This window comes from Oenanthe melanoleuca, chromosome 1, assembly GCF_029582105.1.
Source record: "Oenanthe melanoleuca isolate GR-GAL-2019-014 chromosome 1, OMel1.0, whole genome shotgun sequence".
Taxonomy (NCBI): Eukaryota; Metazoa; Chordata; class Aves; order Passeriformes; family Muscicapidae; genus Oenanthe; species Oenanthe melanoleuca.
In genome coordinates this window covers 19,390,289-19,402,398 of record NC_079333.1, presented here as the reverse complement: position 1 = coordinate 19,402,398, position 12,110 = coordinate 19,390,289, and the positions used below count along the sequence as shown (strand labels likewise).

At 34.2% G+C, this 12,110-nt stretch overlaps 1 protein-coding gene across 38 annotated transcripts in view; it reads right to left on the bottom strand.

The window, feature by feature from the left end:
• The window catches only part of ABI3BP (ABI family member 3 binding protein), a 130,756-nt gene that overhangs the window by 89,600 nt on the left and 29,046 nt on the right, over window positions 1–12,110 (bottom strand). For all 38 annotated transcript variants that reach the window (XM_056483381.1, XM_056483507.1, XM_056483331.1 and 35 more), the window contains exons 4-5: window positions 10,182–10,314; window positions 767–948 (exon numbers count right to left, since the gene is read on the bottom strand). In XM_056483381.1, the coding sequence (XP_056339356.1) occupies window positions 767–948; window positions 10,182–10,314 (315 nt within the window). The remainder of the gene's footprint in view (window positions 1–766; window positions 949–10,181; window positions 10,315–12,110) is intronic.

The window sequence follows — 12,110 nt, the reverse complement described above, 5'->3', positions numbered from 1 at the left end:
GGTATGAGTGATTCTATCAGCAGTACATGCTTTCACAAAGGTTAATTTGACATCATTTTTCCTACATTATCTTGGGACTTCAGAGGAGAACCTTAAAATATGACTGAGAGCCAGCCAGAGGTGTTATACAGTGCCTCCATGAAAACACAAACAAAAGGATACCTGACACTGCATGCTTCAGACATGATCCATACAATACTTTGAAAATCAGCTTTAAATTCAACTTTTGAGTGGAGCCATAAAGGGCCCATTGAGGCAGGACAGTCCTGCCTAGCTTGAAAACCAGCTTCAATGTAAAGGCAGGTGTAAAAGAAGATTCAAACTATGCTAATAATTTCAATCACTCATATTAATTGATTGAAGAAATTAAATGAATTGTTGGATGATGGTTGATGGATTAGTCCATTACTTGATCATCTTATTATTCATGGCCTAAGAAAAAGCTTAGAATCCAGACATAAGTATAAATATTCATACTCAACACTTGATTTGTATCTGTACTAAACACCATTAGAATTCTACCAACCTGCAGCAGATCCTCTATTTGCAATCACAAGAGAACACCTTTCAGAAGACTAGGTGGCAGTTTTTCAAAATCAAAATATTTCTAGTTTCAGCAATTTTGAAAAGAATTTTTAGGGGCATGATGGATGGCATTTAATCAAGATAAACTTGATCAGTAGCTTAATCTAAGTAATAACATAATAGAGGAAAAAAATACTGTCAAAATCAGCAACTATTTGATTAACTATTGTCAAATACTTACTAGAGAGAACTGTCTTATGATTCAAAGTCTTGCTCCAAATACTGTCCTCTGCATTGTCTTTAACTCCAAATTCATAAGGTGTGTTTGGCTTCAGATTGTCAATCACTGTCTCTGTAGCTGGGCAGAGCTGAAAAACCCATTTCTTGTCTTTACCTTTTTCTCTGTATCGAACTGTATAGAACCTGATTGGGGGAAAAAAAATTAGATCTACACAAAAGAACTCACTATTTTTTTAGAGGCAATGATAATAATAAAGAAATAAATAAGTAAAATAGTAATAATAATAATAATAATAATAATAATAATAATAATAATAATAATAATAATAGTAATCCACTGCTCTTTTTCTTTCTGGCTCTTTATAGTCAGCAAATATTAGAAAAACCAGGTTTATTCCACATATATATATACCCTGCCATAGAGATCCTGACATTAAGAGTACTGTACAAAAAGCAAAAGTCAGTCTCCTTCTTCACACCCATTGTGAGGTTCTAACCACAAATTGTAAGCTCATTGTCCAAGCAGTTCCTGTGATTCTGACACGTGCCAGAACCAGTTAATTGAATCATGAGTCTGCTAGTCAAGAAACCTCTAGTAATTTCTCAGAATCTTCTATATCCATCTGGTGAAAGGTGTTCCCATCAAAATTAGTCTGAAAACATTCTCAAAGGAAGACCAGTAATATCTGTTGTTTGTATAATGCATTCCTTATTCAGAGATCCCATTACACATTGCCCCCACTTCAAACAAAAAAATAAATCAAGACATTACTTTCAGCAGTTTAGATCAATAATGTGATGAATACTAACAGATTGTGAAACCAGGAAACATTTCTACAGAAATTGCCCAATTCTGTCAAGGAGCACCACCCTGAAAAAGCAGCATGAACCAATCAAAAACAAGGCGGTGGAAATGGTGAGAATTCTGCACAAGAACTCCCTGCTGACTACAATCTCATTTTCAATATGAGTGCTGAATCACTACCAGAATGGAGTGGAGATTTCTTTTTTTTTTTTTTTGGAAAGCAAATCTCTGAGAGATTTGGCAACTTTTAAATCCAAGTGTTACTGAAAATTGTTACATATAACATAAATAATTAATATCCATCATTCATATCTATCTCACATTACAGCATCTGAAAAGGGGCTAATTCAGTCCACTTGTATTTTGCCCACTTAAACAGAACAACTTAATGCTTGCAAATCAAGGTTGTGAGATTTATTACAGGCATTATGTAGACAATTATATAGAGAGAAAGGGAGAAAACTTAAAAACCCCAAAAGAACTGAAAAAAAAAGGGTTCTTAAACAACTGAAAAGGTTTCAAAAGTTCAGACTAAAATTACTTAGTGGTCCAAAGCTAATACAGTGAATTCATAAAGCTGCTTCTGCCAAAGTTACAGAACAACACTGTTCACATAAAATGTGACTTTTGAGTATACAGAAATTCCTACTTCACTATTAAAACACAAACTAAGACAAGGCAAGTGTCACTCATGGAAAATATTTCCATACATAATAGTTTGCTTTTTTACATATTTGATGTTGTAACTGTCAAATTTGTTGTCTTGGCACCAAAAATATAGATTCTCCTGGTTTAGTTGCTACAATCCAGCTCATTCAGGTACTTCACCAGGTTACAAGATCCACATTTATGCTGACTCACATAACTTCATTAATTGCACTACTTTGTGTTCAAAACAAGATATAGTCTAACTTAAAACTTGAAAAGGAAAGGAAAAAGCAGGAAGGAAAAAAAAAAAAAAAAAGACAAGTAGCGAATATCCTCTCTCATTTCCAGGACTACCAAGTAATAATCTGCCTCCTCAGTTCTATGGGCTGTGATCTAATAAAACGTTAAATAATAAACCTAATTATCAGTTAAACTGACAAAGAATATTTTAAACAATCAATTATTGCTAACATTAAAAGAAGGAAAACTTACTCTCCTTTATCCTCTTAATCCACTTGTATGTAGTCACAGAGACATTAACCAACAGGACAAGCTTATTTGAATTCCCTGTCACTGTCTTGCAAAGGTTGTAACTTTAATAAACAAATTCAACACAAGTGCCTCTTACTGGTAAGTGCCTCTTTTGGTAAGGGATTTGGAATAAATATGGACAGAGATCAAATGTGACTTCAAGTGCAAACAGCCACCTTCTTCCCTTGCCTGAAAGAGCAATTTTTATTTTTTTTCATCTTCATCTTTACCTCTTCCTACCTATTTTAATCCAATGGGATAAAATGTTTGCATGTGATGGAAAAAAGAGAATATACTGATTCAGTTAAATTATTGAAAAATCTAAAAGAACAGCTGCATCAGAAATGAGGAGAAAACAAAACACTAAAAAACTTGTTGATAGTGAATAGGCTTTTAAGCAGCTGTCCCCACTTGTTTCTAGTGAACAAAATGTTCTACTTTTTAATGCTGTCTCCACACCTGGAAATTCTTTCACTAACATGAATTAAAATACCAAGAACAATTGGACACACAAAAAACCTCCACCAACCCCATCTTTCATTTAAATTCAAGACTACTATAAAATCTGAAAAGAGGATTTTTGTAATTGTGCCAAACTATGCCATTAGAAAGAGAAACATACAGCACAGAAGAAATGTGCTCTCAACTCCAAGATTTCCAAGCCTGTAAAAACTTCACCAAGAGTATAATTATTTTAGTGGAAAAGTGCCACAGCAAGTACTAAAAACACTGATGGCAATGACAGAATTTCCTCAACCATTTCAATAAAAAGCAATAAAAATGAAATTCCATTTAACAATTTGCAAGTCACAACCATTTGACTATTAAAAACATCTAAATATCTACATGTGCTTTTGGGGAAATGTAATCATTTGTTTATAGAGTGAAAATTCAGAAATGCCAAGTTTTGTCATCAAAGAACAACAACTCATTGTTAAACCAGACCAACAAACCGCCAAATAAAATGCAATTTCAGTCTCTGCTTGAGAACACTGTCCTGATTGAATTTCGTTGTAATTTTAATTTTTCCTTTTTTCAAACCTTTCCTTCATAAAAAAAAAAAACTATCAAACAGTCAACACGTATAATTGAAGACATGAATAAGCAGTAAGATCCAGTCACCACTCACATCTATCAATCCCCTGTGGCAGTGACATACAAGCACAAAATGAGTGCAGCTGGCTGAACTGGAAACATTCAGCAAAACATCTTCATAGATTCCCTCCAGAATGACAGAAGGCAGGCTGAAATAGAGTGCTGTCATAGTCACACATAGAAGGGAAAGCTGCACCACATGTTTCTCCAATAAAACACTTCCCATTATCTCTGTGAGGTAAGAAAAGGAAAAACTGATTGCTCACCACAGGGCCCTAACAGCTAATATCCAAGTAATGCACTGTGGAACACTCCTAGGAATGCTATTCCCACCTGTGAATACTGGTTTGATGTCTCAGCAAGGAGATGGCACACCCAGCTACACTTCATGAGAAAATATTTTAATCTAGATTCTCAGCAGGTATAAAGACCTAACAATATTTAACTTAAATTAACATTTAATTTTAAGTGATTTGTTATGTGTTTTTTATCAGAACAATGTTTATTGAATACTCTTGTATTTCTATGTAGAACAAATGTTAATCAAATGATTGCAGGGTTCACTCTGTTTCTCTGCCAGCTGCCACTCTAGAAAACATTAGGGCTCTTTTGTCAAACTCCATAAAAGTTAGTACCTCCCTCTCTCCCCCTTACAGGCAATGCTTCACTCATTTGAAGATACCACCAACCAGGCCACCCTAGGAACTGCAGAGAAATTTTACCTCCTCCCTTTTTACTAGACAGCTAAAACTCCAACAATTTAAAATAAGAGGTGTCACAAGCAGTGAGAGGTTTTGTTATACCCAGAATTAATCGCTGTAATAACAAGGAAAAAACCAAAGACCCACCAGAGCAGAGGAATAAAGAGCCAACATTCATCAAGAGAGGCTCTCTCCACATGCATTTGTGCAACATCATTGAATGTTTAGTGTCTGCATTCTTCAAACTCTGTATCTTAGATGATATTTTTACTTTGCTTGCCTCTACATAAGATGTACACAAAATGTGATGGCAGAAATAAAATACGTAAGAGCAAGTTCATAATTTAAAGGAAGCCACAAGAGGACAAGGTTACTCATAGGTCAATCACTATAGTGATTACTATATCTGCAAAACTAATGTAAAAGACTCTCAGCCTGACACAGAAGGCTGTTCTCTTCTATGTTCAGCTTATATATAGTTTGTTTTTTAAAATTCTGTAATGGAATGCAGTGCTCAGTTTAGAGACTGCCTTTCTATTGCACTAGAAATCAAAATAAAATGACAATTTTAAAAAAACAGCACCGAGGGCTTTTGCCTTTTAGACAAAGCAAATGTTATTCACTGTTAAAAGAAGTAAAATTCTAGGATGGATAGGCAAGACACTAAGTTTTCATCTATCAGTGTGAATGATACTGTTTTGCCAAGAATTCCAGTGCCATTTTTCCATTTTTTAACCAAATCTCTTCTCAGCCAGATTCGCAGAACTTCCCAGTACAGTCAAATATTCAGACACAAACAATTAGATACTGGAAATCTTGTAAGGCAGATGGTTACATGAGATTTCAAGGCTAGGTCAGTTTACATAAATATCATGGATTTATTTGGAACCAGGTCCCCACCAAAACTCCAAACAATTTAATCATGACTATTTTAGTCACACATAGCACTAAACAAACAATTAAGCCTTAGCAATATGAGAACATTCCATGTGATTTTGTGTTGCCAGAGACAAAAGATTATAAAGCTCATTTATTTTTTGTTCATACAAATGTAATCAGAATTTTTAAAAAGAGACTATCAGCATACCAGGTATTTATTGATTTATAGTTAGGCTTCTTTAGAAGTGCAGCATCTATTTAATGTTAGAAAATGATAAAAGAAATGGCTTGAACTATGATTTTTCAGACACTGAGTATTGCACAAACTGACACATGAAGTTGATTATATTGTTTCCTTTTTTACTGCTAAGTTTACTTTAAAGTAAAAGACCAGCATATATAAAAAATGGAAAGAATGGCACCAGTGAGAGTTACCAGTTAAGTTTGCAAAGCACTTTCTAATCTAGTTTTGACTTTCACAAGATCACTAAAAGTCACTTATTTTATTTAAAACTTTAAGTAGCATGACTGAAATGAAGAGTGAGAAGCTCAGAAGAGGGAGAGACTAAACAGCAACAAATCATTCCAGTTTAAACAAGCTTTTAGCAGGCACTCCCACAGCACCAACAGACAAGAATCTGAAACTCAAAAAGTCTATTTGCACTTGCTTTCCTTTAAGAAATTCTGTTATGTTTAAAATACATTTTGTATGACACCTGCAACACAAAGCATGACCTAGTTGGCAGCTGCATAGTGATAGAAGTTTGTAAATAGGCACAGGAGGAGACAGGCACATCTTTCTGAATTTGTGGTTTTAAAAACCCTACTTCTGCATACTATACAATATAAAAACTAAGTACAGACTCTCCTCTGGTTTTCCCTTACTGTTTTTCTTACTTTTTTTTTTTAAGCATCACATTAAAACAAAATAAAACACAAAATCTGTGCTACTTGCAAGTATCACAGGCAAACCAATTAAAATGATGCCAATGTGAATTTGTCATAGTTTTTAACTTAAAAAAGATACACCTTCAGGTTTTAAATTCCTATTTTGCATGTATCTGAAAGTGTGTTTGTTTCTCTATACAATACACTCACTAGAATATTATATTTTACTGTATCTATAAACCCTGCTTTCATTTAACATGGAAAATAATGGATTTTGTTCCATCCTCTGACTTTTCTTCCTAAAGAACTGAAAGTCAAATTCCACCTTTTTCAACACCCAGCTACAGAGATGTTCTAATCAAAGCAAATACACAGAAAGAAAAATCTACAGAGTATTCTCTCTTTTTCAGACCTGGATGGACAGTGAATGGAGCCCAAGTACTTTTATTTTGACAAATCTGTCCACTAATATTTGTTTGAACACAGATAGGCAGAGAGGAAACAAGCCTTTTACTCTCTTGGAAATAATAAAAAAGAGGAACTGAACATGGCTGTGCAGCAGCACATCATGACTTTGCCACCTTCCCTCATCAACTGCCTTCCACTAGTGTCAGAAAGCAGAGGATGTTGAGAAAGGTTCCACCAATTGTGCTTTCTGGTGTTATGTAGTTTTCATCAGTTACATAAAACTAATCATTTGAGGTTTTTTATTTAGGTATTTTTATTTTAAATTCTAGTGCTAGGTCTGATTACAGATAATAGTCGCTTCAAGAATGCTTCAAAATTTCACCCTTCATTTTTTGGTCCACAAAAATGGCAGTGAATACTTTTGCTTCAACAAGGGATTAGCATTTAGGGTTATCTTGAAGGAAATAGGTAGCACTCTATTGGTTTATGCTCTTAATCTGTAGGGAGTTAAGCCAAAAGAATGATTTCTTGAAAAATGTCACAGTAAATTTTTTTCATTGGAGTTTCTTAAAAATTTCATAGATACAGAAGACCACTATGTGCCCCAAAAGAGCAAGCAATAATCCCACTGAAGCAGTAAAAGACATCAATGCTCTTTGAGAATATTGCACTTCTTATTCCAAACTTCTTTGCTCACAAAACCAGATCTTCCAAGGAATATCCCACTGAGGTCAAACTCACACTAGAGAAAATCTTGGCAGCAGAACTATTCCATGTAGTTTCTATCTTCTGACTCAGTAACACATTGAAACAACTTTTATTATGCAACATTTGTACAAAAGCCTAACATCCACATGGAGATGGTAAAATCTGAGGCCAAGAACAGTGACTCCATTTCAGGGCATAGAGAGTTACAAATGTAAACCTTGGTGGGATATTTACTGACAGAGCTGAGTTAAGAGGCCAGTGACAAAGGTTAGAGGTTAGCCACTAACAGCAATCTTGAGGATGATTAACAGTACACTGCAGCATGTCACAGTACAGGGAATATGCCAGATGAAAAAGCTTTGAGTCAGGTAGACTGCTCCAGAAATAGACTGAAATATCAGTGAATCTGTTATGTGCTTTTTAAGGCTTATACTTCTATCCCAACACCAACTTGCTAAGCATGGGCTGCTTCCAGGTTTTTTCTTACTGTACATTATCAACAGTCATTCAAATTATTAGAATAAATTAATAGTTGTTCTTCTAGCAATATGTATGGATCTAATCTCTCTTAAATTCTAGATATACACACTGTGCTCACGTGGACAACTGTTCTCATTTATACAAATCACAAGCACTTTGGTCCAGTAAAGGTAAAATTAATAAGAACACCACTTAAGTGACTTTTTTTTTTTTCTTCATTACTTCATTGTTATGCTTGATTGCAAAACAGAAATCTGGTTATAGGTATACATCTATCTTTGATAAGATAATTTGTGATTTGATATAAATGTTTTTAAACTAGCTACTCCTGTCTGACAATATTTGACTAAAATAAAGTGCACATTAAAGGTAATTCCTGAGAGGAGGAATACATCAGAATATATTCTAAACATAGCAAGACAACAGAAGCACACTGCCCTAATTGAAAAACTAAGTTAAAAACTTTGTTCAAACTTTGAATCAATGACCAAAAAGAAAATTCAGCTATAGGGGAGAAAACACAGAATTGATGAAGGCAGGAGGTGGATACCATTTGCCTTGAATTTCCAGCTGGATTAATACAGCATTTAGGCTTCTCCTGAAGTGTTCTTCATTCCCACTGCACAATGGGTGCTGACACATCACATAAAGATAAATTCCTTGGTAAAAATAGTGCTAAAATCACTACATCAGAACACTTTACAAGCTCATCCAAGATCAGCTCATTTCTTCAGTTTCTCACAGTATGAAAATATTTGCTTCTTTCTTTATTGAAAGAGCAAAATCTAAGCCTAAATCAACTTTTATTTCTGCTGAAGAAAAATCTGATCAAATTTCATCCTTGGACATTTACTAACATTCCATAACTGCTTCCTAACAAACATTAACATTTTTTCAATGTGTTTGAAATTCTGGTTTGTGATGAAGATACCAAATTTTTTCATAAGAAATTTCTGATGCTTGAAAAGTATTAGTCCTTTTGTGAGGTAGGAAACTTTTGTAAAGGTTATGAAAAATGTCATTCTGGCTACATGGTATTCTTTTTTAAACATAACCTGTGTTTGACATCTGGTTTAATCATGTCAGCTAGACTGTTCTTATGAAAACCAGAGTAAGAAAACTCAAGTCTAAATAGACAGCTACAAATTAGACAAATATTAGACAGGTAATAGAAGTGTTCTGAATTATGCAAAAAAAAAAAAACCACCACCAACAACAACAAAAAAAACCAAAACAAAAAACAAAAACAAAAACAAAAAAACCCAAAAAACAAACAAACAAAAAAAAACAAAACAAAACACAACAAAAAAACAAAAAAACAAACCAAAAAAACCCAAAAAAAACCAACAACAAAAAAACTAAAAAAACCCCAGAACAAAACAACAACAACAAAAAAAACACCAAAAACAAAACCAGAAAAATGCTGCATTTTAAACTCAAAAGATAACACTTGCAAAACAGCTGGAAATGTATCCCATGGGTGCATGTTTCTTTTTTAGTTTTACAAAACACTGCTGAATAGAATAGAGCTTCACACAATGTAAATGAAGGGGAAAAATTATTCTGTTGTCAAGGAAGAATATAAAGAGAACACAAAAAGATAAAGTAGGGAAAACATCTGCATAAGTGATTTAAGTAATTTTATTCTTCTGACTAAGCCATAATAGTGCACTTAATTGAGAAGTTTTTCTGCACTATAACTTCTCTTGAAACTGCTACTGGGTGAGTGTTCCTGAGTTTCCCACCTACTGTGCCACCCAAATGCCAAAAATACTGACCTAGAAGAGATCCTCTTCTACTTACATTAATGATAGCAGTACTGTACTAAAAGCAGGAAAGCAGTTTTAGTGTTAAGACAAAATAAAGGAAACAAAAACCAAATAGTATTAATGCATGATTCCCCCCCTCAGCACAACAAAATACTTTTTAACACTTATTCAGTCAATTCTTAAGTAAAATAGCTCCTGTGATTTAACAAAGTTTCAGTTGGTTCAGATAAAAATGAACTTGGAGCCGAGGCCATTAGTTTAAGAACAAAGGATCCAGTGTGAAATAGCAAGATTTGTGATTCAGCATGTAGACATCTGACTAAACTCGCTGTCAAATAAAGATTTGCAAAATGCTAGCATGAGCAAGTGAGAAAACTTGCTTCACATTCAGAACCACTGCTTACTAATTTTAATTTCCACGGTAAAATTTCTCTTAATCACAGCAGAGATCTGCACTGAACAAAATCACAATAGAAATAAACCCCCATCCTTTTCTGCTGTTACCTGTCACTAGCACAGTTACTTGTTGCTGTCCAGTCATGTTGAGGGTTGACTAGGATGCCCCAAGAGAGAAACACAGAGGTTGGGCTGAGAGTGCCAACCACCAGCTGCAGAGGCTTTTGTGTCTTGTTTCGACCTACGTAAGAAACACATAAAGTTAATTTCTCTCTCCTGCATTGTGCAAAGGAAAGTTCATGCAGTTGGACAATTAAGTAAATGAAAATATACTTCTAAATATACTTCTCCTTCTTGAAGGGAAAGGTACAAGAGTTCTCTATTTTTCATGCTTCATATTTCTAACATATGATTTACAAAAGTGACAATGACAGTGTCCATGGCCACTTTTTCAACCAAATATTCCAGCTAAAATTAGTTTTTGAAAATTATCATTTGGTGGTTTAGGTATGCTTAGCATAAGAATAAGCTTTAGGTAGATTAAATTGAAAACTCTGGCTATCTTGGACTGTATCACAGAAGACATGGCAGGTTCCAGGACATTAGAAAGTATCCATAGTTGTGATAAAAATAGTTATTTCTTGGCAGGTTTCTCAGTAACAAATACATCTATACCTAATAAGTATTTTCTAGAGTATTCTTAAGTAAAATAAAATCTACAAAAGCTCTTTTGCTTTTAACTGCAGGCAGATCTGAATCAGTGTCTGTATCTGCAGGATTTTCCTCTTTTAATTACCAACTACATTGAAATTAGGTTTTGCATGATACTGAACTTCAACTTTGCTCTGTATGAAGGAGTACAATTCTTGTGTGAAGAAATAACTTATTTTAAAGGAAGTTTAAAAGCTAATGGATGGAAATGAGCAAATGATCTAGAGATTCTATTTTGAACCTGTAGTTTATGGATTGCTACAGGCCCAAGGAGAATCTCTGGTCTTTGAAACATGATTGACTACAGGAAATCAACATATTATCTACTTCACACTGCATACTTTAAAAATCTAAGGGATCTGTACCTCCTCAAAATTTACAGGTGACCAATATTTCCTGAAAGTTTATAAGCCACTGATCTAAAGGGTTTACTTCTCACTGCTGTGAAACAGATCTAAGTTTCTTCTCATGCCTTTTGAACCCTTCCAAATGACAGTCTGATTTGTATTTTCAACCAATATGTGTATATATTTAAAACTGTTAACCATGTTGGTTTTTACTTTATGTTGATAATAAAATGTGACTACAAAGTCTACATTAAAAAACTATATATATATATATCTTGCATCCAAAAAGTAAATCACTTTCCAAAATCTTTCCAGACATATTATGCTATGGTTGGGGAAGAGGAAGAAAAGATTTATCCTAAACATTACCACGAGTTAGGAAAAAAAAAATTATCTAAAGGTCATAGAATAATTTGGGTTGGAATGGACCCTTAAGGACCTGCTACTCCAAGTCCCCTGCCATGAGCAGGGACATCTTCAACTGGATCAGGTTTCTTTGAGCCTTGTCCAACCTGACCTTTAGTGCTTCCAGGCATAGGTCATCAATTTATTTTTTGCAACACTCTCATCAATCTGAAAGAAGCCTCCATAATAAAGTACAGAATTAAGTCTCCGTATTAAAGTAAGGAATTCAGAACTAACAGTATTAATGACATGATTAAAACTGAAACGCTTTGACACTGATGAGAACAAAATTCAGATTTTTACTCTGCTGTGTATAGATTCAGCTGGAAATATCACTCTTTCCATAACTTCTTGCATCAGCAAACTTAGCAGTATTGATACAGAGACAGACATACAGACACACACTACCATTTTCCAATGACAAACAAGGAGCATCACCATATCCATGGATGAAGGAATCCTTACTTGCAGTTTGGGAAGAATAACTTTAATGTCTTTAAACATCAGAAGTTAGTATTCTAAATTTCAATTATTATTTGTAAGAAAAAATCTTTAGGTACATCTTCATGTTTTT